This window comes from Patagioenas fasciata, chromosome 4 (assembly GCF_037038585.1).
Source record: "Patagioenas fasciata isolate bPatFas1 chromosome 4, bPatFas1.hap1, whole genome shotgun sequence".
Classification (NCBI taxonomy): domain Eukaryota; kingdom Metazoa; phylum Chordata; class Aves; order Columbiformes; family Columbidae; genus Patagioenas; species Patagioenas fasciata.
The window spans coordinates 3,968,084-3,995,920 of NC_092523.1; the positions used below are offsets into that span (position 1 = coordinate 3,968,084).

The 27,837-nt window shown below is 46.1% G+C and overlaps 2 protein-coding genes across 3 annotated transcripts in view; both read left to right on the forward strand.

Moving 5' to 3' along the window:
• Positions 1-27,837, forward strand: part of MAVS (mitochondrial antiviral signaling protein) — a 670,207-nt gene that overhangs the window by 151,704 nt on the left and 490,666 nt on the right. The gene's annotated exons all lie outside the window — the stretch shown is intronic.
• The window catches only part of SMOX (spermine oxidase), a 60,095-nt gene that overhangs the window by 7,517 nt on the left and 24,741 nt on the right, over positions 1-27,837 (forward strand). The window contains exons 1-2 of one of the 2 annotated variants that reach the window (XM_071808446.1): positions 1,893-1,984; positions 24,686-24,920. In XM_071808446.1, the coding sequence (XP_071664547.1) occupies positions 24,713-24,920 (208 nt within the window). In that variant the 5' untranslated portion in view covers positions 1,893-1,984; positions 24,686-24,712. Of the gene's footprint in view, positions 1-1,892; positions 1,985-24,685; positions 24,921-27,837 lie in introns of those variants that run through there. The other variant, XM_065837939.2, reaches the window with a different exon arrangement.

Sequence of the window (27,837 nt, forward strand, 5' to 3'; positions counted from 1 at the left end):
AGTTACCAAGTGGGAACAGGCGACTGCTGCACACGGGATCTTACAGCGTTTTTCTGCCGAATTATGGAAATATCAGGGAGCTCGTGTGCTCTGGGGCTGCTGCTGATATGTTCTGTTGTCATATTTCTGTTATAAGCAATGAAGAGCAGGACTGGAAGGGACCTTAATAGATTGTCTAATCTGACCTTCTAGGTCAGATCTATCTAAACTTTCCCAGCAGATATTTGTCCAACATAGTTGTTAAATGCCTCCAGTGTTGGGCTTTCCCCATCCTCCCTGGGTGATCCTTTAAAGCCCTTCATTGTTCTTATCATTACCAAGATTTTCCTAGTTTCTGACTCCGATTTCTTGGGCTGCAGTTGAACATTGCTGACCCCTTGGCCTTTTGTTACTGTGCAGAGCGAGCTGTTCCATCCTCTGCGGCAGGATTTGGAAATATCTGGACCATGTCTCTCTTGAGCTGCAGGGTCCAGAACTTGCCTGCAGAGCTCAGTCTGGTACCCACCTGTACTGGGCTGACACACCATTTTATGACTCTCCTATGTAGACTTTGGGGTATGGTCTTAGAATCGTTTGGTTGGAAAAGACCCTCAAGATCATCGAGTCCAATTGTTACCCCACTCCTGGCACTGCCCCATGTACTGAGAACCTCATCTCTGTCTGTCCAACCCTCCAGGGATGGTGACTCCAGCACTGCCCTGGGCAGCCTGTTCCAATGCCCCACAGCCCTTTGGGGAAGAAATTGTTCCCCACATCCAACCTCAACCTCCCCTGGTGCAACTTGAGGCCGTTTCCTCTGCTCCTGGCGCTTGTTCCTGGGGAGCAGAGCCCGACCCCCCTGGCTCCAAGCTCCTTTCAGGCAGTTCAGAGATCAGAAGGTCTCCCCTCAGCTCCTGTTCTCCAGCTGAACCCCCCAGGTCCCTCAGCCGCTCCCATCACACTTGTGCTCCAGCCCCTCACCAGCTCCGTTCCCTTCTCTCAACTCGCTCCAGCACCTCAAGGCCTTTCTTGGTGTGAGGGACCCAAAACTGATGGGTGCATTTCTTGTTTTCCCCCACTATCAACACAGTGTAAGGTGAAGGTCCTTTCCAGCTGCTCTCAAGGTTTTCCCCATGAGCAACTCAGTTGCAATGTGGGCAATTGTGCTTTTCGTGACCTGACCTCCCAGCTGTAGTTCACGAGTGACCTTCTGTCCTCCCTCCCCGCAGTGATTACGCTTTGTGCATCTGATTTTGCACGTACTATCTGTTTCAGTGAAAGATACAGTTATTTGTGCATTTCTAACACGAGTAAAATGCGGCCGTGAGGGTTATTCTGAGAGAAGAGTTAGCACTCAAACATAAAACGTGACAGAAAATGCAGCAGAGAAGCACCAAAACCATTATTTAATAAGGTGAACTGGGTAACATGCCAGCCAGCATTAAAGGGACAATTAGCCCTTTGCTTGAAGGTGATTATTATTTGATCTTTATACTTTTAGGAAAACTATTCCAAACGGCTATTCTGTGTCAGAGACAGATATTTGAGGGTGGCTTGTCCACCTGGCTGATGTGAATTTGCTTCTTGCTACTTCCAGGTGGACAGATGTCCACATTACACAAAACACTGTAGTTTGCATTGATTGACTGTCTTGTACACCATAGTTGTGTGTGTTTTATCAGGTTGCGGGCGGTTTGTTTTACAGGATACTCAGAGGAAGGAGGCAGTTTCATTCTAACCGTATCCAAGTAAAGTGCTTCACTTTATTTTTGGGGAAAGGAAAAACAAAACAAAAACACCTTGTTGTGTGTGTTGTTGCAGGTGTTTTATTTAGATGTATTAACACCTCTTATATCTTTCAGTGGGAGAAAGGAGATTGTGTGTTTGAAAGGTTTGTCTGCACACAGAGCCAGCTGGAGAAGGTAACACCAAAAGGAAGGCTGGTCTGGACAGGTCTGAAACAGCTCTTGGCGTCAGCTCCTCTTCATTGCGGTGGGAAGAGCAGGTAGGGAGGAGCCGTCGTGCTTTTTGTTTGTTTGAATTATCCATACACCTTTGAATTCCTCACAGATTTCTTGCAGAGCCTTTCTATGATAACTTGTGCGACGTGAGTCTCCACTCTCTCTTGTTCTGTGTCAAACAACCATGAAAGCGCTAGCGTTTCCGTTCTTACTCAATTTTTTTTCTCCCTTAATTACAGATACAGGGATCTTTAGTCATGTGGAAGGTATTTTATTGACAGCTTTTGAGTCTGAAGTACTTGTTATCACTGAACAGGTGGAGAGTGCTGTAGGCTACTGGACAAAATCCCTTGTTCAGTGTTTCATCATAATGATTTCCTAGAACCGAACAGTGACTTAGTTTGCACAGGACGTCTGGAGCTCTCTCATCTGACCTTCTGCTCCAAGGTGGGTCTCTTGTGAACGTTTTCGGATCAGGTTTCAGGCCTCTTCCAGTCAAACATGGCAGGTTGATGCCATGCTTAGCGCTCTCATGGTGAGGAATATTTTCCTTGCTGCAGGTTGCGTGCGTTGTTTCTTATCATTTTGTTCACGCTCATCAAGAAGGATCTAGCTCTGTCTTCTCTGTAACCCCACGGCTGGGTAGTTGAAAGCAGAAATTAGATCCCCCGTTAATCACCATTTTTTCTCAAGGTTAAACAAACCCTGTTCCCTCATCCTCTCCTCTTACATCTTGTATTCCAGTGACCAGACCGCCACTGAACTCTGTCGAGTTTGGCAATGTCTTTTCTGGGAAGTCCAGCTAAAAGAGAATAAAAGATGCATTTCCCTGAGCTCTTGGTTATTGTCCTTCCCAGTACAACTCAGTATGTGGCTGTTTTTTTTAGCTGCAGGGCACACTGTTGATTCCTGTTCACTTTATTGCCCACCAGGACCCCAGGTGCTTTACTGAAGAGCTTCTCCCCAGCCGGTCAGTCCCCAGTTTGTGCTGACAATGGGTATTTTTTTGTCTCGGGTGCAGGATTTCTCAACCCCATGAGGTTTCCTTCAACCTGTTCTTCCAGCTTGCTGGGCAGTCCAGCCCTCCAGTGTATCAACCGCTCACCCCAGCATGGTGTTGGCTCTCAGCTTGTTGAGGGAGCCCTGTCACGGTTCATTCGGTGATGGACTCGTGATGGTCCGTTTACCTTGATCTCAAAGCGCAAAATTAAGGCAACCAAAATGCCGAGGGGTTATAATTCAGTCAAACAGTGTTGCTTTATTATTTTGCCCGTAAAGCGGCACGCGGTAGCGAGAGAGTAGAGAAAAAGGGAAAGAAAAAGAAAAAGGGCGAAAGAGGATTTAATTGTCACCACCAAGTTCCAAAGGTGTCCCTCTGGTCTCCAGTCCCATAGAGTCCTGCCGGTCCTGTGTCGTGATCTGGGATCCTCTGGTGGGAAGATCTCAATGATGTCCAGTTGGGAGTCATCTTTTATGCTTCTTCACCCCCTTTCGCTCCCATTGTTTGAGGCCAATCTCCGCCTTTGCTTTGCAATCCAGGCTTAACTGCACAGGCCTGAAAAGTCCCCGCTTTGCTTGGCAGGACCCATCTGTGCCTGCATGGCCTCGTGTTAAGGGGTCTCTTTCTTGTCCATTGGGTGACCTCAGGATCCTTGAGGAGCTTCTGGGCACGCTCTTCTTCGTCGGCCTTTGTTTGAGGGAGGATTTGGGGGCAGGTTTGGCTGAAGCAGCAGGTGAGAATCCATCTTCTGGACAGCAGCTGTTGTCCCCAGGTTGGAGAGACTCGAATAACACAATTTCTTTTAGGAGGTGGGGGCAAGTTTGGTTGAGGCAGCAGGTGAAGTCCATACAGCCATTGTTACCGGTAGCCCCCCCAGGTTGGAAAGACCTGTGCAACACAATTCTGCTCCTCAGGCCTCTCTCCAAGCCATTGTCCATCTGTTCTTGAATGGCGATGTTCAGACAAATCTTCAGACCGACTCTTACAAGCTCTTCATGCCATTATCCAGGGCATTAATTAAGATGTTGAACAGCATCAGTACTGGCTGTTCATTGAGGACCATCATTCATATCATGCTACCAGTTGGGACTTCAATCTGTTGGCTGCTACTCTTTGAGCTCAACAATCCAACCAAATTTTAGCCACCTTGCGTTCCACGCATCCAGTGTGTATCTCCCCATTTGTGGGGATGGGTTAAGCGTGTCTAGGATGGATTTGCTAATGAGGGAGTTGCTTCAAAACAGTATGAAAGTTGTGTTCAGACTGACTTATGTGGGGCTTGTCCATGGGAGAAGCATCATAGAATCATTTCAGTTGGAAGAGACCCTCAAGATCATTGAGTCCAACCATAAAATAAGAGGGATGTGAAGTAAATGCACATGGGATTCTAAAAAGTACTTTCTAGTCTCTTTCTGTGTTGATAAGCCATTGGACTCTGATTTTTTGCATCCACATGGATGGCCATTAACTTGTTTTTAAAGAGAGATTAAATCCAGGGTATTAAACTCAGAAAAAGCTGAACTCGGAGTTTTTCCTGCTGGATGTTGGAAGAAGGAGGATTCCTTCAGGCTGTGGCCTGCCTGCTCGCCTGGACTAGTCTGTTCTTAGGAACATGTCTGGCTTAAATGGATCCAGCTTAATCTCGTAGCTGGCATGTTGCAATTTGGTTGCTCTCCACGGGATCCTCTCCAGTCTGCATTTATAAAAAGTATATTAACAGCTGAGGGTAAAACTTTGAAGGGGCTTTCCATGGATTATCGCTGCAGGCTGAGATTTGCCTTTATGCAGCTGTGGGACATTCCTGAACGTCACAGTTTTATAATACTGTGACTCTCTATAACGCCAGAGCCTTTTCTGGAGTCTTGATTTGTAGGAAGTTGCTCTTTATTTTTGCATTTGTACCTGTGGCTTCTCTTTCTTAACCATTTCCTCTTGTTGATGTTGGACTGGTGTGCCAAGATGATTTGGAAATCTAAACCTGCACACCATAAACGCTTGCAAATCCTCCCGGCTGAATCACCTGTTGGGTTTATGGCCATACATTCCAGTCTATCATCTGAATCGGTAATGAAAATATTGCACAGCTCTTACACCTGACTGGACCCGCTTCCCAGTGCCCTCCCAATTAGATAGCAAAGCCTTGTTAGTTATACCCTGAGAATTACGTTGTCAAGCAGCCCTTTTGTGATGATTATATCTACTTCATGTTTTCTTAGCTGGATGTTATGGGATTATCATGAGGAACAGTGTCAGACCTAATAAAGATTGCATTTCTGAGTATCCTTATCACCTTTGCATAGACATACATTATTTTTCCTGCAGATGCATAGGTTCCTTATTGTTCCATAGATTTTTTTGAAGCTAAAAGGGACCTTAAAGGTGATGAGATCTGCCCCATCCACACTCAAAGTTTAAATATACAAGCCACACCAGATTTATTGTGACTTCTGTAACGGGGCGGTTGCCATATGACAGCTCCAGGAGATCAAGAGGAAACAACCATGATGTGTTTATGGGTCCCAAACGAAATTAAACAATTACCTGCATCCAGTCTCCAGAGCAGCCTTTGAACGAATCCCAACCCTTTTTCTGCAAGGGCTGGAAAAATAAGGAACGTGTCTAATCTGGACCAGATATCAACCGACGGTTATCTGTGCCTACGTGCTGTTACTCAGATCTCGTTAGCTGTTTAATTGGATAATAGGCAGTACGCTTCACAACTACATGAGTGTATTAAGCTTAATCTGCTTTGGAGCAGGGAGGGGAGGATGCGCTTGGTGACAAACGGGTGCAAGAAGCAGCGGAGAAAATATCATCCCATGTCCCCATCGCTTCGTTTCCAGAGGCTCTGGGTGGCTGTAGCATTTACATCAATATTTAAGTCCCAGAGCGGAGACTTGCAACACTTTCAGATTCGTCCATGTTAACCATGCAATTTCACCTTTAAAAGCACTATTTTTCTAGTGGTTAAATCCCTTTCACAGGTGTCTTTTAATAAAATGTGCCAGGATAACTTCATCCCCGCTTTTAAATCCAATGTGATACAACAGAGCTATGCATCCTATATCTGTGTGTCACAACCTGGATTTTGGAGCAGTTTCCCAGTCCTAAAGCTTGTTTCTAGAACGTGAAGATGGTGCAGAGTGGACAGGATCAGAAAGCTGGGGTGGGGGTTGGCATGACCAGTTCTTTACATGGAAGAGAGAAGCTATTTGGTTATGGAAATAACTCTTCCTTTATTTCCTGAGAGAATGCAGTAACTGTATTTACCCATTTCAACACTTTTGGAGTGGATTGCCTCTTTTCAAAGGTGCAACAAAAACCAAGTAGGGACGTCTTGTCTTGTAGGGACGTCTTGTCTTGTAGGGACGTCTTGTCTTGTAGGGACGTCTTGTCGAGGGTATGTGTTTATATTTTCCCAGTTTTCTCAGCTAGCTTATGTATTGAAAGATGTGTGGATATGAGCATATTTCATTAATTGTCACCACCTATTATATTCTCAGGAGAAAGTATCTGCAAGGGATGTTTCTGGGTACAAATGAGGTATCTACCAAGGGGATCTTTAGCGCAAGGTAAGGGGAGAGTGACTGTGAAACGTACCCTGTCCAAACATTTTGTGGATTCCCCTGGAATCAATGGAGGGTTGTGACACAAAACTCAAGCTCAGCCCAACTTTTGGCCGCGTATCTTGGGTGAGGTGCCTTGGGCTTTTCATTTATAGCCTGCTTACCTCATCTAAAAAGTATCTTCAGCTCGTCATTGTGTCCAACATCTGCCTGTAGTAGGCAGAAAAGGCAGTAGTAGACCTCTTAATCTTCAAGTGTCTTAAGCAAATGTAAACTCTGTTAAGTGTGTTTATCACCGAGCAGCTCATTTACGAGCTGTGCAAAGTACCTTGTGGTTCATTTATTTGGGGAATTTGGAGGATTCTCTGGTGCATCTGTGTTTTTGTGGCCAGCAAGGGTTCAGAATTAGGTGCACGTCCACATGAGGAAGCTGTTCCCCTGTAAAGTGGGGTGTAAATTTAAAGCATGCCGACTTTCCCATGGAAAATCTTATTAAATAACAAAACCCCTAAATCACTTTTATTTGGGATGAAGGGAAGATATTGCAAGGTAACTATTTTGATCCATTTCAGTGTAGACAACCCCCCAAACCGCTGATTTATTTTGGATAAACTAGAGAATAGCAGTTGTATGCAGAATATTTTTTCATAGTTATCCATACTTGATTTAGTGCCTGCACTGAAAGTGTGGTCAGTAGGGAAAATAATATCTTTTTTACCATGTTTTCACAGCTCAACATCTAAATTACTGGGACAGACTCTGCAGAGAGTCTGTGTTCTTATCTTCCAAACTGAAGTATTGACAGTGCTACAGGTAAATGGTCCCTTCTTGCCTTGTCTGGGTCAGATTTTGATTGCAGAAGAAATTAATTAGAGTGGTGTGTTATAGATGTTTTCCCCAAAGTGTTGAATGAGGTAAAGGCTGCAAGGTTTCTATAACAGTTTGCACTAATAATACTTTTATATCCCCTCCCACTCTGCTGTGGATTGAAATAAACTCCCATATTCAATCCATCGCCAGCTTTGAGTTGGGCCAGACTTTGACTGATACTTATTAAAGGGTGAAGAACGCTTCAGTTGATAAGGGAATTCAGAAATAAAAGTGGATATTATATTGTCAGTGACCCCTTTTTTTCCCCTTTAGCTTTATTTGGCAAAAAAATAACGGCATAGATTGTTTTCCTTCTCCTGCGTGGGCAAGATCTAGACATGCTCAGCACTTTGAGGGTTGTTTTTCAAAGCCGAGATAACTATTGTGCTGCTTTTCCCTGATCAAACCCACACCCAGTAACTTGTGATTCAAAAGCAGAGCACTTGGTTGGATATTAGAGTCTTTACAAAATATTTTAAAAGCAGATGAGCAGTGTTTTCAAGAAGACAGGGTGGTGAGAATTGTGAGATTTGAGTTCTTGGGAAAGATTCATCTTGCGGTTGTGGCTGAGGATGGTTGAACTGACCCCGTAGAGGGATCCATGGTGTGAACGTGTCACTCTAGGCCTTCATTAGGGTCTTTGCCCTGGTTTTGTTAAAAAACAAGTTTATCTTTTAGTGAATTTGCCTGTCAGCTAAAGCTTCATATTAGCTGCATTTTCCTGGAGAACCAGATACATGTTGTGGTGAACATAGCAATGGAATGTGAAGTTATTGATAAGCATGGATGGACATCTCACGAGAGGGGCAATGAGGAACAGGTGACCAAGAAACTGACCAACTGTGTATAACATCCCATTCACGTGAATACTTCAGATAAAAGTGGGAGATCACGAGGATCTTGTCCGTTTTGCCTTCTTTTCCCTTCTGCTTGTGGCCGACATTAGGAGAGGACCTTGCTGGTCATCCCTGCGAACTGAGGCCCAGTGAGAGACTGAATCCAGCTCCGGTTGGCTGCAGAGTCCAGTCCAGGACTTTGGATGCCGGCTCTGCAGTTGCTGAGACTTTCAAGATTGGTTTTGTATATTTTGTATTATTTTCGCTATTCTTATTAGTAGCATTAGTAAAACATTTTTCCAACTCTCTTCTCTCTGTCCTTCTTTTCCTCCTGATCCCCTGTCCTTAGTGGGAAGGGGGGAGAGGGAGAGGCAAAAGGGGGAAGGTGAGGAAGAGGAGGTTAACGATACATCTGCCAGGGTTTGATTGTCACCCCGCCATCAAAACCCTCGACAGTCTTTAAGCCTTATTTTAAGTCTGAGCCTAAGTCGTAGAGCATCTTATGTGCGGAGTGCAGGCCTTGTCCTTTGGGAGGCTGTGCAAAGATCCTCGTGTCTCGCAGAAACCGTGGCCCGTGTTTCAGAAAGGGACATTGTGAGCCAGGAGGACAAGTTCCCAATCACATGTCCCCCAGCAAGCGCTGTCCTTTCGCTAGGAAGACTTGTTGGAGAATGTTAATTGAGGCCCTTTTGAAATGAAGGAGCCTTTGCTTCCTTCCCAAGTTTTCAAAACAAATTTTCCAAATACAGAGCCTATGTTTCATTCAAGTGTAAATCCTTTCTCTTTAACCTGGAAGTTATCCCAGAAAATAAACCCCATCCATTCAGTGCAGGACAGACCCTTGTGCTTGCGGTGGAATAAAAGGGATCAAATTGTCCAAACAGGAAGGGATTAAGAAAAGTCTTTGCTCAGCGAGCAGAGATCTCATTGAAGTTTAAATCATCGCCTTACAAACTCCACTTTATATCTCTCTTGCTTTTGAAGCATCGCACAATAATTGAAGTGTTTGCTAAATTTAGAAATGACAATCTCTTCTTGCCAACGTGCCAGCCTGTCTGTAGGCTCTGTGCATTTCAGTGTGTTGCTGTGGGATGGATGCAAACAGCGATTTGAAGTTTACTGGCTTGTTATCATCCACATAGCTCAGTCCTGGTGGGTGGGCTCCTAATACTTCACACCGAACCCTTTTTATTTGAGGGCATTAATGAGAACGCTTTATTTTGGCACAGCAAGGTGCTCGTGCTGTTTAACATACGGCAAAGCTGAATTACCAAAAGGATAAAGCGTGATGTGCTGAATAAAGTGAGCTCCCATCCAAACACATTGAAATTGTGCTCTATTTTTAGCAATTTATGGATAGGATTGTCATTCTTTAACCCTCAGTTGCATAGCAAGGCTGTGGAAGAACAGATAAATCACAAGTGTCCTGGTTTTTCCTATTTACCGCACAACAAGTTTTCCTGCGCTGTGCAAAATCCCGTAGATCTAAAAATCTTATTTTTCCCTCATCCTGTGCTATTTAATTTCTCTGAGCAATGTTTTATTTTAATTCTATTGAAGCAATTTGAGACACGGTTGCCCGAAGAGGAGCCATGCAAAGTGAACTCCCCTTTGTTTCAGTGAAGGTGAACTCCCCTTTGTTTGAGCTCAGGTGTGTCGGGAGGAACTGAAGGCACCTTGCAGGAGTTATAACCCATTATTAACATGCATCCCCTGGCACTCCAGCCTGTGGGGCTCTTTGTAACCTCAGAACACAACAACTGGTTTGCTGTTGGAGTCTCCAGAGAAAACTTCATCCTTGGGCTTTGTTTTGAAGTTTGGAAACAAAGCCGATGGTGTCACTGTCGTGTTTTCATCTCTTTCCTGCCCTTCTTTTGCTTTTCTTTCATGAGCTGTTTCTGCTCTGTTTCAGCACTCAGGAGGAAAATCACTGAGCAGAATGAAGTTGCTTCTGTTGGTATTTAAAGTTCCAGCAAAACGGGAACCCAGGAGAAATCCCCACAATATCTGGAAAGGCGTCCTATTTTCTGGAGTCACGTCTAGTCTGGTCCAGGCTGAAGTGGATCCAGTTACTCTGGGACTAAATCTGTGTGGTGTTCAGCCCATCTAATTTTGCTTCTCATCCCCTACTGTTTCTGTTGCGTTTAATGATTTTCCACGAGGCTTGAATGGTAAAGATGTGGTAGCTGCTCGGGGATAGCTTAAAATCAAAGATTCAGGGTGGGTGTTGCTTTCAAAGAGGGAAGAAATGATGCTATTTAGGGAGTTGTGGTGCTATTTCAGGGCAGTTCGGTTGGTCTGAGTTCTGAGAAGTGGTAAGAAAAAGTAATAATTGCTTTTGGGCTTGCGTGTCTCGTATGGTGTGTCCTGAAATGATCCGCATGTACACATGGAGTTGGAAGCAGTTCTGAGCCTCTCTGTGTGTGGATTCAATCCCTGTCTCACCCTCCTATTACGCAGGATGGGAGGAGAAAAGATTCCCCTTGAAGCGCTGCTCCCAGACTTGCTGTGATGAATTTAAAACCCCAAACCACAGAGAATTCCCAAATGTAATACGGGCACTAGTGCTTATTTGACTGGATTCCCATTGTGCTCCGAGTTGTGCAAACACGGGCAAGTTTCCTATTTAATTAAGGCTGGTTTTTATCAATTAAGATACTCTAACAATTGGAGGGAGAAGGAGAATAGTGAAGATAAGATGGGACAGAGTACAGGTTGTGCAGGAAACTTGTTTGCAGCATTGTTCTGATCCATTACACCAATATTTTTAGTTTGTAATGTCTTGTTTTCCTGTAGTTTTCTGTCTCTCCTTCCTTTTACAGTTGGGAAACAGCGAGCTTTGCTTTCATGAGAAGCTTAGCAGTGGCAGATATTTCTTAATAATGAAAGTGATCAAGAAGCTGGAAATAAGGGGAAGATTCCCACCATAGGCTCAACCATGGTTTGGCGAGCTTGCAAAACATGGGAAAAGACAGGTCAGTTTGGGTCTGGTTGTTATTATTCTGGTAAGATCAACAGCTCTGTTCCTGGGCTGTTCACCTGCATCTGGCTGTGCTGGTTGAACTTCTGGCCAGCTGACAGAATCGATGGGTCCCTGATGGTCTATAGGACGTGGAAAGAGAAGGTGTTAGAATTTGTGGCTAGATCACGATTTCTGCCACCACGATAGGAATATCCCATTCACTGCATCAGACTGAATACCCCTCTGGTGTCCCTGTTCTCTCCAGCTTCTCCTGGTGCAGGACAATGGTGTGGCAGTGCAAGGTGTCCCTGGTGATGGAGTAGGTGTTGTGAGATGCCTCCTCGGTAGGTAGACCCTTGTAGCTATCTCTGCAACCTTCCAAAATAAAGGGATGCTGATGCAAAAGCTACAGCACATGCTTGTTCTCTCTTTGGGGGATTTGTAAAGTAGCAGATTTACTGGATTTGTTCCTCTGTTGTGCAAGGAACATGCTGAAGCTGTGCTTTTTGTCACTGCTGTGAAACTCCTTTTAGCTGTGACCTGTGTAGTGTTGTAGCCTTTGGCACATGAGCCGCAGCATTGCAGTGTTCTGATCTTACCAGCTGCGTGGGCAGGAGAAGCTCCGTGGCACAGGGAAGTCATTGTCTCAGCTGCAGACAAGCTCACCAGCTTTGTGCGACCAGAAAAACCCCAATAAAAAGGGGAAGGAAGAGGCGCCTCTGAGACAGTTCCAAAAGCTCAGCCAGCCTGACCATAGCTGGCCCATCTTACCATCACAGGGTGCCCTTGCTGTGTGTTCCTGAAGAACTTTGACTTCATTTTCAGCCCATTTCTCTGAGAATCACGTGGTGATGGTGACCACCTCCCAGCCCTTCCACGAAACCTTCTAGGCTGGACATGAGGAAGAAAGAAATTGTTGCCCATGATGGTGGTGAGAGCCTGGCCCGGGTTGGGCAGAGAGGTGGTGGCTGAACCATCCCTGGAGACATCCCAGGCCAGGCTGGACGGGGCTCTGAGCAACCTGAGCTGGTGAAGATGTCCCTGCTCATGGCAGGGGGGGCACTGGGGGAGCTGGGACGGTCTCTTCAACCCAAACTGTTCTATGATTCTGATGGCGGAGGAAATCTAGTTCTTAATTTCATCCATGTACTGTCAATTATGATGCCGCCCCACTGGCCAAGGTGTGATCCAGCAGCCTGTCAGAGGGGCTTTTGAAGAATAATTCAAGATACTCTGCTCCCATCCCAGCATCTCGGATCTGGCTGAGGCTCCTGAATCCTCACAATGCCCTTCAGCCAGAGGACCACACTGGACAATCAGCCATGGACCAGCCAGTTGTGTTCATTTATTTCCTTTTCCCTCAGATGAGAAAGATGTGACAAACGCATAATGGTGCATTATATCACTGCGTTTTCAATGGTGTGATTCATCCCCTATATTCTTGGCATGATGTTCTTTGGTTTATTTTCTGGATATCCTGGCAGGTCTGTTGATGCCAAGCACTGTATGGAAGTGCCCTGTGGCACAACCTGCCCTGCCCCTATGTCAGCTTGAAAAAAACATCCAAAAAAAACCAAACAAACCCCAGCTCATAATAGGAAGTCTTTATACCACATGCCAAGATGCTTGGGGCTTGTTTAATATGTTGTACTTGTCAACAACTACCCAATTTAAAAAGTAGCCTTGGTGTGAATCAGCTTTGAACAAGTTCATTTGACTCGAGGGATACTTGCAGGCATGAAAACAAGTTGAGCGCAGTGGTGAAAATGTGCAGTGGTTTCCTGACCAAAAGCACCATCCAGTGACCTTTGTATGTTTTAATCTCCTTTAAGCATTCAAGAATATAGAGATTTTCCTGGTGAGTGGAGGAGGCTTTACTAGGGCAGGTGTTTCTGGGAGCCACTTGATGTGTTTGTGGAGCACTTGAAGCAGGTGATGCAGATTGAGTGTCAATGTGCAGGAGTTTGGGGTGTAACAGGACAAAATATCCTGACACTTCTTTGCCTGAAGTCAGTATTGTCACCCCAAGAAAACCCTTGAGGTGCTGGAGCGAGTTGAGAGAAGGGAACAGAGCTGGTGAGGGGCTGGAGCACAAGTGTGATGGGAGCGGCTGAGGGACCTGGGGGGTTCAGCTGGAGAACAGGAGCTGAGGGGAGACCTTCTGATCTCTGAACTGCCTGAAAGGAGCTTGGAGCCAGGGGGGTCGGGCTCTGCTCCCCAGGAACAAGCGCCAGGAGCAGAGGAAACGGCCTCAAGTTGCACCAGGGGAGGTTGAGGTTGGATCTGGGAACACTTTCTTCCCCAAAGGGCTGTGGGGCATTGGAACAGGCTGCCCAGGGCAGTGCTGGAGTCACCATCCCTGGAGGGTTGGACAGACGGACATGAGGTTCTCAGGGACATGGGGCAGTGGCAGGGCTGGGGAATGGTTGGATTGATGATCTTGAGGGTCTTTTCCAACCAAAATGATTCAATAGGGTTTACTGGCCACAGCAGTGGATTCTTCACTGGTGTATAAATCCCATGTTGACACTTGTGTGTCCCTCAACAGGTTCATCTGTAGAGCCAGAACTACGCCACCCCTTTCCCAAGTGAGCTGTGCTCCCTGCCTGCTCCATCTTTCCTGGCTTGTCTGAATTCCCCTGCCCGGCTCCCAGCAGCTCTGACAGTCACCTCTGCAGGGGCTGCTCCGCATGGGGTGGGTCTGCGAGCCGCTGGCTCATTTCGGTTCTCCCCAGCCCTCCTTGTCTTGGAGACTGAATTATGACAGGTGCTGGTTTGTCCACATGTCCCACTCTCTGTGAGCTGCTGCTCTGATCACTCCAAGATTTGGACACTAGGTAGCTGTATCTTTTCTTGCTACACAGCTTCAGATGAGCTGCTTAGATAATTAGGCAGCAATTAGGTGCCCAGTGCCTCTGAAGTATCAGGAGATCTTATCATGGAGCTTTTTCCACCATCTTTGCTGATTCAGAGATAATTAGAACATGTCAGATTTGATGACATTTGATTATTCTCTCTGTCCCCTCCACGTTTTTCCTGGAGGATGGTGTTGTGGGAAAAGGCAAAAGGGGACAGCTGGCTTGGATCGTGCTTATGAAAAATATTGTTTCTCCAAAGATGATGATGTTGTTGTTGACCTTAAAAACATTTATGCTTTTTTTTCTAGGCCAGTGGTGTAGGACCACATAGTGGTGCTGTTGTTGGAGCCTGCATAAGATCTGATGGCCTCAGCTTTAAGATCTAGAAGCTTTGGGCTGCTTCTCATTCATAACTAGCAGAGTTGTTTGGCAGAGGTGGCTCTACATGGTCACCCTTGTGTGGCACAGAGAGACGCAATGGCTTCCCTGAGGTCCCACAGACCACCAGTGGTCACGTTGGGAGTGGGAGTCCATTGTTTGTTGTCTGTATTGAAGGAGCACAACTTCTTCCCAGCTTGGGAGACAAAACCATATTTAGTGTGGCCCCATCTCTGTCTCTTCTGAGGTGTGGGGAGGTGATATTTCTGGAAATGAAGATGGGGATGGCAATGATTTGTTACTAGAGTAGGGACCAGGAAGCCCAGCTAAGGTCATCTCAGGCTGGAGAAGACCTGAGTTTGGACAGGCAAAGGTTAATTCGGTGATTTTCCTCCGTCTCTATTGGGATGTGTCCAGAGGAAGAAGAACACAGAGTCAGCCTCGAGGTCTCTGCTGCCTTCAAAAAATGATGCTGAGGTTTTGGGCACAAGGTTGTGGGTTTGGCGTGTGGGTAAAATGGGAATAATTTTGTTGATGCTGCTGTCAAAGAGCACAGGGGCTGTGTTACTAATGTGATTCCTCACTTGATGTCTGATCCAGCTCCGCATTCACCGTGAGTCAGTCATCGGGGTGGGTCAGTAATTTGTAAATGGGACTTGTAGATATGTAAGATCAATACTACTGAACTGCAGCCTTTTAAGTGCCTTGAGCCTGGGCTTTTACGTGGAGAAATTATAGTGGATGGTAGCAGTTGTCCTCATTTCAGACTTACTTTTCTTGCACAGCTTCCCCTAAAAAATCCAGCAGCTCTCTGGAGGTGGAGCCACTTTGTTTTTGCTCCTGCTGCCGAAGCGTAAGGCTGGGCACGGGTCACCCGTCTGTCAGCAGTGCTGCCTTGTTTTTGTGCAAAGCTCTCTGGTTTCCTTGTACCAGTGTGGGGAGAAAGATGAGCGTAGTCAGCTCTCCATCACCCCGGGTGGTGGGCAAAGGTGAGGCACATGGGGTAAATGGGTTGTGTTGGTGCTGTGGGACGCAGCGGGGAGGGTGCTGCAGAGATGATGGAGAAGCTCCACTCCAAAACTGGAGTCCAGGGGTGATTGCTCCCCCAGGTTCATGTGTCTGCGTGCAGCATCTGGAAGGCAGCTGGGGCTGTTCAGTGTGGAGAACCTGAGAGGGGTCTCATCAATGCTGATCAATTCTTCCAGCTGCTCACATCCATCCGTTCAGACTCAAATACTGAGTTAGATAAAGTCTGAGCATGGGGATGATGATCACAGAATCCCAGAATGTCAGGGGTTGGAAGGGACGTGGAAAGCTCATCCAGTGCAATCCCCCCATGGAGCAGGAACACCCAGCTGAGGTTCCACAGGAAGGTGTCCAGGCGGGTTTGAATGTCTGCAGAGAAGGAGACTCCACAACCTCCCTGGGCAGCCTGGGCCAGGCTCTGACACCCTCACCATGAAGAAGTTTCTTCTCAAATCTAAGTGGAACCTCCTGTGTTCCAGTTTGAACCCGTTACCTCTTGTCCTATCATTGGTTGTCACTGGGAAGAGCCTGGCTCCATCCTCCTGACACTCCCCCTTTATATATCTGTAAACGTTAATGAGGTCACCCCTCAGTCTCCTCTTCTCCAGCTCCAGAGCCCCAGCTCCCTCAGCCTTTCCTCCCACGGGAGATGCTCCACTCCCTTCAGCATCTTGGTGGCTGCGCTGGACTCTCTCCAGCAGTTCCCTGTCCTTCTGGAACTGAGGGGCCACAACTGGACACAATATTCCAACACCACCGCTCTCCGTGTGGTTTCAGCCTAGCTGGAGGTGGCTTTGCAGAGTTCACCTTGATCTCAGTGGTGCATATGCTGTCAGTGACACAGGTTTACAAGTTTGGGAAGGTCCCTGGTATGTACGTAGGTGGCTATGGACCATTATCCCATTCCTGCAGCTCTCCAGGTCGCTGAGCAGCTGAGGTGTGTCTGCTTCTGATGAAATAAACCTCCCGTTGTACCGAGTCGGTGTTTGCACAACTCCTGTACAAAGGTAGTTTATAACAGCAGATGTGTTTTGCCCGCGTATCCAACTGACGCGGAGGGCTTAAGTTCAATTAATAACGCTCCTGCCTTATGTTGGAAGGCTGTCCGTGCTTAACCCGTGGTGGTATAAATGGTGATTCTCAAAGGGATTGTGAGTTTGGCTGGAATAAAAAGGAGTGCGGGGGGTATGCGGAGGAGCAAAAATAGACATATCTTCCCACTTGACATGTTTACAGCCTGGAGAGCTTGGAAAGAGCATCTTGAAACACCAGGCAGTAAGGATTAATGTCCTTGCTGCTGAGAAGGCTGATGAAAGGGGGAAAGAGGGTGAAGTTACAAAAGGCTGGTTGTTGTTCCAGGAGCCGTGGTGAACCACAGCAAACAGCCGTGGGAGGCACTGGCGGCAGAGCAGAAATCCCCTTCCACTTCATTGTTGTGTCTGCTCGGAGTTCAATGCACTCCATCCTGACCCACGCTCAGTGGAGAGCCTGAGTCTGATGCCTGGAAAGGTGTTAAAAGAGATAAAATTGCTGTAGCTATATCCTTCTATTCTTATAATCCTTGCAAGTGCTTCTCCCTCAGTTTAGGGGAAATGAAGTGCATTAGAGATGAAAATTGAAAACGTTGCTGTTGCAGTGACTTAGGTAAAGGTTACTCACTCCAGCCATGCGGTTGCTCAGTACAATTAGTTTAATGAGTTAACAACAAACCATCTTTAAATCTGTTCAATAAATTGCCTTTTTCTTGTGGAGCTTTTCCATGTGGGCTCTGCCGATAGCGCTTTCAGATCACCACTCCGCTGTGTGCAGTTGGTGAAATAATAGGGATTATTACATCTATTGGAAAAAGGCTTTTGAAACTCTGCCTCAAGAAGTTTGCCTGGTTTTTTTAATTGTTTTGTGAGGTGCAGGAGATGCCCTGTGCTGGGTGGTCTGTGCGAATTTCCATCCCCAAAACAGTTTGTTAATAATTCATGTGCTCACAGACACACATTTCTGCATCATTCCTGAGCTGCAAAGGGCAGAGAATTTTGTCTGTGATCCATCCTGCCCATCTCCATCAATGCAGCAGCATTCCCAGCACAACCTTCTCCTGGTGGGAATGGAGTGTAAATGTCGATGAGAGATCGGATCCTGATTTAAAAGCTTCAAGCAATATCCTCTTTTGTCTTCAGTGAAAAGCGTTTCAACAGCTGATTAGTGTCACTGTTAAAAATAGACATGTTCTTGCTGTTGTGGATTGTTTTTAGCTGCTGCTCGTGGTTGCTCAATCTTGCTTTGTCTCTGCTTAGATGGATTTAATTCTCTGGTGTCAAATATTCTCTGTTTGTAAACGCTTTCAGACTGCGATGACAAAGCTGCATTATAAACACATGTGTATGTAGCGCCCCTTCATGTGTTGATAGTATCTTGAATAGTTGCGCTTAAAATAATAACAAAATAGTAGCGTGTTTATTTCTTGTGCTTCCATTTAGTCTTTCAACTGAAATGAAGTCTTGTTGCTTTGATCTGAATTCCTTTCAAACAAACACAATGCGGTTCTTTAAGTTTATGATTAAGGGTGATGTGTAATACCCATAAATTAAAATGACGAGGGAATAAAGTGATTCTGGTAAATTTTAGTCTGTTTATGTTGGTCTGTGTTGTCCGCAGGGAATTTATTTGTACTGATGATGCATTTCTAGCTGTTTCTAGATCAGTAGGTGATGTGAGGTGACATGTCGAGGTCCCCATGTCCATGAGTGTGTGTCCCTGGAGGCTTCATGTTGGACTTGCTGTAATCTGGCCCCATGGATGCCCCTGAATGTCTGGGATGCATTTGGGCTCTCCTGGGCTTCATCATCTAATTTGGGTTCATCCTGAAGGAATTAAGCTGTTTGGCTGCTTCGATTCCATTGCACAGCATGAAGGAAACCACGGGGAAGGTTGGACGGGGCTCTGAGCAACCTGAGCCGGTGAAGATGTCCCTGCTCATGGCACGGAGGGCACTGGATGAGCTTGGAAGGTCCCTTCCAACCCAAACTATTCAGTAATTCTGTGATTGCTCCATCTCTCCATCACCTGAAAGGCTGCAGACAGCAGATGCAAGTTGGACACCCAAGTGATGAAACGAGGTGAGACAAATCCCGCCTGAGATGACCACATTTGTTGTCTATGGCATGCTGGGAGCCCACAGCTATGGCTCGGGGCTATAAGACAACCTGCTGTGTGATATGAAGTTAGATAGGAGAGGAAGGTCACTTTTTTTTAAGAGTAACAAATCCTGGTGGGGAAAAGAAACCAAAAAACCCAATGAACCACCAGACAAGACTTTAAACACGCGAGCTTTGTGTAAACCTCGCCTAAGCCTTTGTGTCGTCGCAGCTAAGACAGCACTAGCAGGAGAGCATTTGGCTGAGCTAAGAATAGCAGATTTCCTTGAGAAATGCTTGTGTTTATTTTGGTTTTGTATTTTTAAGTTGTCGAAGCCTTTGTTGACCTTTTTCTTAAGGGTCCTAGAAGAACAGCCTGATCGGAGGGTATTGTTGTAATAAGGAGGGCAGTTGTGAGTTGCCTTAATTGTGTGGCTTCATCTTAGTGACCTGCAAGGTTTTAGTGGCAAAATGGGAAAAAGAACAAACAAAACTCCATGAAGTAGACACGTGTCTGAACTTTGTTGCTATTGCTGCTGGATTAAAGGTGGAGCAGGCTGGCGTGGTGTCTGCATTCATGCTATTTCTAGGTTGCCATTGTCCGCAGGGCCATTGTAACTTAAGTAGGAGGCACTCTGCGTTGAAGGGAATATGTAAAGAATGTATCTTGATTAAAAGGATGAAGCACAAGAATCTGTGAAATATTATTTCTAAGTCTTTGCTAGGGTAGGTCTGGTGTGAAGTCCTGCTGGAAGCTACCAAGGCTCCTCTGTGCAGATGAAGAGTCATTTCCCTGGGAGCAGTTTGCTGGGTGTATAACTGACATCAGCAGAGATGGAGGGATGAGGAGATCATAGAACATATTGGGTTGGAAGGGACCTTCCCAGCTCCCCCAGTGCCACCCCTGCCATGAGCAGGGACATCTTCACCAGCTCAGGTTGCTCAGAGCCCCGTCCAGCCTGGCCTGGGATGTCTCCAGGGATGGTTCATCCACCACCTCTCTGGGCAACCTGGGCCAGGCTCTCACCACCCTCAGGGCCAACAATTCCTCATGCACCCCAAATCTCCCCTCCTCCAGTTTAAAACCATCACCCCTTGTCCTCTCACAACAGGCCCTGCTGGAAAGTCTGTCCCCAGATTGAAGGGTACAAATGCCAGGAATGGAAAACCCATGATTGGTAGAATGATGCCCATCTTTGAAATTGTATTTTTGCATAGATTTGTCTGCTGGGAAACAGCAGTTGAGCAGTTGGACAGTAGCGAGAAGGGATGAAGGAAGAGTAGTGGGAAGGCAAGGACATAGTGGTGGTAGAAACTAAGAAAAGGGAGCAGGTCTGGAAGAAGTGATTAAAATGTAACGAGTGAGACAGTTGGATGCATGAGAGGTAAGAGGATCAAAGCTGTATTTTTAAGACAGAAGGAAAATGTGTATTTGGACTTTTTTAACTTATTGTGGGTGACCATAGTCTGATAGCTGTCTCGCAGGAAAGCTATAAGCAACACAAAGTAGGTGGAATTTTACTTATAGTGAAGCTGTGATTTAGTACTACCCTTGCTCTTAGAGGGACACAAAATCACAGCCTCAGAGTCCCAGTACAACAGCTCACACACTTTTTACCCTGTGATTTAAAAAGAAATAGAAGAATCAACCCTTTTTGGCAATCAAGAGAAAGTAAAAAGCCAAACTGTCTTTGTGTCAGAGGACCTAGTAATATTCGCTGGCTCAGGCCCTGGCTGGTGGCTTGGCAAGTGCCGAAGGTACAGAATTACAAATAAAAGACCGTGATTTATGTGCTTGTCTTGCTTATGTGCCTAACAAAGTGTGTAATTAATACTGACATAAAGTGTAGTGGGGATTCATATATTTATATCATCTCTTCATTTCACAATAGAGCGTATATCCTGGTTGGAAAGCCCAAACTCTTGCTGAATTTTAATTGCCTTCCCCTGCTGATCATATGGTAGAGGTTGTTGGCTAATTAAGGGTGATTTCTGAATCAGGATTCTGTACACACAAAATACCCTGTTATTTTCTAATCTGTCTAGACAGGTCACCGAATCCAGTATTAACATTAAAATGTTAAAGCAGGAGGGGAAAACATTTTTTTTTGAAGTTTTCAAGTAAAGAATCCACATGAGTTTACTGAAGCCAGGATTAGGAAAGTTATGCTTAAAGAACTGAGCTGAAACAGTTCGACTTCTATAGGATGTAGAGGGCAGAAAAGATGTTTCTTTACCGTGTAAAATCAAAGAATCATTTTGGTTGGAAAAGACCTTTAAGATCATCAAGATTTATTTCTTCTTGAAGAGGAGATGACTGGGATCATATATGAAGCTCTTTAGCACCGAGGAGATGTGAACAGGGAATGGCTGCTCAATGTTTCTTATAGTTTTGGGGGATATCCTCGGTTTTCGTTGGGTAGTGGTTTTGAAACCACAAAAGGGACATTAATATTTGCATAAGGTTAATAGACTATGCAGCTCCTCACCACTAAATTGTTGCAAAAGCCAGAAGTAGGTAGGGATTCAGAAATAAGTTGGCAGTTGCAAGGAGGAGAGGTCCCCAGGGGTCTGGACATGTTCTCTACCTCACAATGTCCTTACTGGATTTATTGCTGAAAGCTGGTAATCCCAGAAGAGGATCATTGACCAACCCCAAACTTGTCAGCATGACTTGTTGTGACAGTTCTTGTGTCTCCTTTAGTAGCTGTGCTGCTTTTCCCTTCATATCCCAGTGGTGGACTTTCCCGAAGCTCTGAGTACACAGGTCAGGGCCCATCTTGACAATCATAAAAGAACCCAGAGGAAATCAACTTCTTGTTAGATTAAAAGTCAATAAGTTGACACACGTGAGAGGGGACGTAAAGGACCAGTGACTGATCCACTGCACCTTGTGCAGTCTGGAAGGATCCAAGAAAAGTAGTGGCTCAACTGCAAGAAAAGATAAAAATGATGGTGGAAAAAACACTTATTTATAGGAAACCTGGCTCCTTCCCATTGTCCTGCACTCGTATATAGAGAAAAGCGATGCTTCCTTTTTGGTTTAGTTTGTAACTAGGATGTTGCTCCTCATCTCTGTGGTGTGTTTGTGTGAGTCTTTTGAGACATGGTCTCATTTTTCCTGCCAGCCTCTGACTGGTGAGAATTTAACTTGCACATCATGGAGCAGTTCCTGACTAACTTTCTTATCCTTTAAGATATTGAAGAGATTTAATAATCTCCAGTTCTGGGCTCCCCTGTTTAAGAAGGACAAGGAATTGCTGGTTGAGTCCAGCGAGGGACACAAAGATGCTGAGGGGTCTGGAGCATCTTTCTGATGAGGAGAGACTGAGAGAGCTGGGGCTTTTCATCTGGGGAAGAGAAGCTGAGAGGGATCTTGTTTATACTGATAAATATCTCCAGGATGGGTGTCAGAGGATGGACCAGACTCTGTTCAGTGGTGCCCAATGACAGGATGAGGGGCAACGGGCACAGACTGAAACACAGGAGGTTCCATCTGAACATGAGGAGAAACTTCTTTCCTGTGAGGTGCCAGAGCCTGGCCCAGGCTGCCCAGAGAGGCTGTGGAGTCTCCTTCTCTGAGACATTCAAACCCGCCTGGACACGACCCTGTGTGATCTGCTCTGGTGACCCTGCGTGAGCAGGGGGGGTTGGACTGGATGATCTCCAGAGGTCCACAGTCCTGCCCCACATCAGGAAAGACCACAGGAGGAAGCCAAGTAAAGACAAGCTCTAAGTTCTAGAACTGGAAACCTGACCCATCTCACCAGCTGCTGTAGGGAAGGAGTTTTTCATGCTTCTCTTCCCCGCCTGCTCCAGAGCTTCACAGTTTCTTGTGTAACCAGGGAAGAAATCAGTCACTGCTGCTTCTTCAAACTCTTGTACTGCTGGTGAACCCAGCTTGCTCAGGAGTAAGTCCAGGGCTTGGTTTTGGCTGCTCGTGGCTTTTCTGCTTGTCAAATGACCGTGTTAGCTGACTCTTTCCCCGTGGACTAGAAAGCATTAGATACTTGATATGTTTGACGTCAGCTTGGAAATAACTCTCCGATGTCTCTGTGACAGCTATCTACTAGCTGAAATCTGTTGGTGAGGAGATGAAAACAGTGAGATGATAGGTAGAAGGTTTTGAAGTGGCTGCAGCAGAGCTGGCTCAATGTCACCTGTTCCGTTGTTCAGTGACAGTTGGAACGAGCTGTACCGGTGCAGCAGAGTTTGTTACAGCCTCTGTGCTAATCGCTTTTGCAGGTGAGCCCAGGTAGGGTGGACTGAGTTGAAGTTGTTCCAGTTGTGAAACTAAACACTATCAAAACAGTTCTCAAGAGCTGGGGTGGGACCACTTTTTATTCCACTGCTTAAATTGCTACAGATAGCATTGTGGTATCAGCTCTGTTACAGAGAGCAGGAGATGTTTGGTCAATATAAACAAATGCTTTCAGATCCTGGAGAAAAAGAGCCTCTCTAAATGAAACTATAAAGCACAGAATAATTTGGGTTGGAAGGGACCTTCCCAGCTCCCCCAGTGCCACCCCTGCCATGAGCAGGGACATCTTCACCAGCTCAGGTTGCTCAGAGCCCCGTCCAGCCTGGCCTGGGATGTCTCCAGGGATGGTTCATCCACCACCTCTCTGCCTAACCTGGGCCAGGCTCTCACCACCCTCAGGGCCAACAATTTCTTCCTCATGTCCAGCCTGAATCTCCCTCCTTTAGTTTAAAACCATCACCCCTTGTCCTCTCACAACAGGCCCTGCTGAAAACTCTGTCCCTATCTTTCTTATTGGCCCCTTTTACATACAGAAAGGCCACTTTGTACTTCATTAGTACAAATTACTATATACTGTAATAGTCCAGTGATGTCTTAAGGGCAAAGGTTTGACTCTTGTGGTGATGCAAGAGGGAAGCGGGAGTCTTTGACACTCACCAAGTGTTGGGGGAACTGGGGAGGAGCTCGGGAGTATCCAGCAGCTTGGCAACAGGTAGAGCCAGCATCCGAGTCCCTTGGATTTCTCTGTGTTCTGTAAGTGTTGGGTAGGGAGGACAGTAAGGCTGGGAATTGTGTGTGGGCTTTGTCCAAGTCACTGAGCACCAGCTGATTCAATGGCTGGTGAATCTTGGGCTGGGTTTGTCCATTGCAAATCGAGATTGAGGTCTTCTTCAGCCTGGTGAACTGTGGGTCTCTGTACCCTGTTCCTTCCCCTGTTCTTGAGGGACAAGTGTGAACCTGTCCAGAATCAGATGACTGGACAATGACATTTGTCTATGAGGACATCTACACTGGTGGTCCCTGGTTAAGGTTAAACTTTAACCATCAACTCTGGCCGCGTAGTGAAATAAGGGGATAGGACCCAATGGTAGAGACAGTTAAAAAGATGGTTTCTAGGAGTTTGTGAAGAAAAGTAGGATACTGCTTGGAGGAGAGGCTGGATGCCTTGGGTGGGTGGAGGTAGGATTGGATTAGTCAGGACTAGCGTGGGTTTAAACCTCTCACATCAAAGAGCGAGGCTGATCGCGATGTGGCAGGACAGTGCTGGCTCTGCATCGTGTAGCTGTGGATGTTGAGCTGGCCCTTGTTGGCTTTCATCCGCTGAAACCGTTGTTCCGTCCGTACTGTTTCTGTAATGATCGGTTTGATATCTGATCTTCGAGCTAAATCCTCCTTACCTACTCCCGTAGTTATATAATCTCAAGCTTATGCTTTGTGGTTGCCACAGAGGCAAAGTGAATCCGCGTTGCTGTGTTGTGCAGCTTGTCGGCGCTTGGCGTGTGGTTTTCTTTTTTCTTTTCTTTTTTCAAGTCTTTGCCACAAAATTGCCACTTTTGAAGGTTATATAAAGAGATGGGGGGTTGAAAATCCTTTGACTTCGCTGGAAATAGTCTGCATGGTACGAGAGGGTGGAGATTTCTGGAGTTTCCAGCACTGGTGCTCTAGACCAAAAAGTTGTTGCATCCCAATTTGACCTCAGTTTTCCTTCCTATGCATCCCATTTTGAAGGCTGGGTGTAGCGCACGAGTTTTCTTTCTTCCCCTCTGGACTTTTTAATTTTATAGCCTTCCTTTAGGCTTTCTAACTGCAGAGTTGAGCCGGGTTCCCTGAACGCTCTTCTTTGCCTTTTTTCCGTAGGTTCCTTAGAAAGAGAGCTTGGACGGCATGCAAAGTTGTGAAATATCTGCAGACAGCACGGATGATCCTCTTAGTAGTGGCCTACGGAGAAAACGACAGCCTCGAATAGTGGTGATCGGTGCTGGGCTCGCGGGCCTGTCGGCAGCGAAAGCGCTCTTGGAAAGCGGGTTCACGGATGTAACTGTCCTTGAGGCGACCGACCGCATCGGAGGCCGCGTGCAGAGCGTGAAACTCGGTAAGAAACGGCGTTTCGGGGAGTAAAATACAGCTGGAGAGGCTTTGTGCTGCATCCTGGGGTGGATTAGAAGGGGGGTGGTTAGTAGATCGGGAGAGAGGTTCTCCTTCCCCTCTACTCCACCCTGGTGAGACCCCATCTGGAGTATTGTGTCCAGTTCTGGGACCCTCAGTTCTAGAAGGACAGGGAACTGCTGGAGAGAGTCCAGCGCAGCCACCAAGATGCTGAAGGGAGTGGAGCATCTCCCGTGTGAGGAAAGGCTGAGGGAGCTGGGGCTCTGGAGCTGTTTGGAGAAGAGGAGACTGAGGGGGGACTCATTCATGGGGATCAATATGGAAAGGGGGAGTGTTAGGAGGATGGAGCCAGGCTCTTCTCGGTGGTAAACGATAATAGGACAAGGGGTAATGGGATCAAGCTGGAACACAAGAGGTTTCTCTTAAATATGAGAAGCAACTTGTTTGGGGTGAGGGTGTCAGAGCCTGGCCCAGGCTGCCCAGGGAGGTTGTGGAGTCTCCTTCTCTGCAGACATTCAAACCCGCCTGGACACCTTCCTGTGGAACCTCAGCTGGGTGTTCCTGCTGCATGGGGGGATTGCACTGGATGATCTTCTGAGGTCCCTTCCAATCCCAAACATACTGTGATACTGTGATTAGGTTAATTTGACCTTGTAAATGTGCTTTTGCGGTCAATTCGCGTGTGCGAATTGTTGGTGGTGTGATGTTGTCAGGAACATCACCATCAGCCATCATGTTTCAGGGTGGGTGGGTGAATCTGAGTTGTTTTGTGCCTCTCTTCTGAGGGAGGGCTGCTCCAAACCTGTGTTTCTATAAAATGAATACCTTAATGGCTGTTTCCACTCGTCCAGGAAGAGCTCTGTGTAACAAAGCATTCTGTGATTAAATAACTGTATTGAGACACTTTCAAGCTTGACTCTGGACTAGGAGCAGTCGGTAAATCTCCTGGCTGGTGAACGGCCATTTCTCTGTGACTCACATCGCTTGCACAGGGGTGAGCTCTATGCAATTCCATTTCACAAACGGCCTCATTCATTTCCCTAGAACTGATTGACTGTGTAGGGCACTACCCACCATGAATCAGGCTGCTGGAAAAAATCCTCTTCAATGTCTCCTTTCATCCTGATTTGCAGTTTTCCCACCTCCGTGGCTTCTTTTCTCTGTGTGTCACAAAGGTGCAGACACCGGGTGTTTTAATCCCGTGTCAATTGGCAGGGTTTGTAAAATCCCTAAATGAAAAACGAGTGGAACAAATGTTACCTTTTGCAGCACAGCAGTCAACCAAACTCTCCCTGGTATGGAGAAGGGATGTCTCTCCTCCACAGGAGGCAAAAAGCTCCTCATTTTACCAAATTGCCTTCCTGATTTCAATTACCTAGTTCTCTTTTCTGATCCCACTCTCTACTTATTAACTGTGGCCTCTTGCTGCCCTCTTTTCTTTCTATTTGTCAGGTGCTGACATCATTTAGTGTATATTACTCGATAAATTCACCACAGTAAATAAACAGCAACGCCCTATGAACTTTCAGAAGGGAAATGAATGAAAAGGCAGTCGGATAAATCTAATCTCCAGGGTTTGAATAGGGCACTTTGCATTCTGCTGTGACTTGGCACAGAGGTTAGAATGGGAAGCGTGTCCTTTGCTCGCAATACGCTGTATTAAAAATATCCTGGATCGTGTCTGCGAGAGGAGGGAAGCGTTAAAGACCTGGAAGCTTCAGAAAGCAATAGATAATGTTTTCAGTACACCTGTGAAATGCTTTTGTGGTACTACTATTGAGACCACTTCTCTCACCTTTGGACACCACTGGTTATTCATATCTTTGCTGGGAATCTTCCTCCTGTTCATTAACACTTCTTAACTAACATGAGATGGGAGCTCAGTCTGGTGGAGATCTTGCAGTTTGTAGTTTGTTACTTGCAGAGCAGGGGACTGGAATTCAAAGTCTGGATCTTTTAATACCTTTCTTAAAACCATCAACTGCCTTTTCTTATCTTCTGCAAACCGTCAAGGTTACACCGCGTGGCTACCGACTGCGGTTCTTTCCCAAGGTGAGTTTATGTTCTGGCCCCTTCGTACCATTCAACCAAACAATTTTGGAGCTCTGGGTGGTGAAATCTGCAGGAGCAGCACCCACTCAGAGCCTCCGTGTTCCCTGGTATTCAAGCAAAAGGGCAGCGTGATCCTGGGCTGTGTTTTTCCCTTCTGCAGCCCCTGAAGCGGTGAAGATTGTACCTGGGGCGTGCAAGACCTGCTCGTTTCTTAGAACTGGCCTAAGCTTGCAAAAAACCACTACAGAAGTGGTTCTTTGGGGTTTTTTAAATACACAGCCACTTGTGCTTGGCATCTAAATGTTAAACTTCTCTGTCCGCTGCCCTGTCTGCACACTTGACTAATAATTTAATATTCAGAGGCTGGGTTCATCATTTCTAGCACAGGTGCAGCAGAGAGGTTTTGTGCTTATGGGTTGCGTTGTTTCTTGTGCACGATCTAGAACATCCGTGTCCTCTGCAGATATTTCAGGACAGGATGCCCAGGGAATAGTCAGGGCTGCAAAGGAAAGTTGCTGTGTGTATTCAGAAGGTTTGATGCACAATCTGTGCACTCCTCTGGAAAATTGCTGGTGTGGTATATTGTTGTGTATAGGCCTCTTTTGCCTGGTGCTTGTGTCTCAGGAATTATATTCACAGAATGGCAAGCAGATTTTTATTCCTGTTTTTTTGTTGTGTTGGATGTTGTGTTTGTGAAACTAAAATCTTGTAAATTAGTTATCTCTGTTTAAAAAGATGTCATTTGATTTTACGTGTTTAAATAATTTATCATATAACTTACGCTAGGTAACAACTGACATCTGCTTGGTAGTGATGATAGTGAGTTTCTAAGTATTACAGGCAAGAATGAC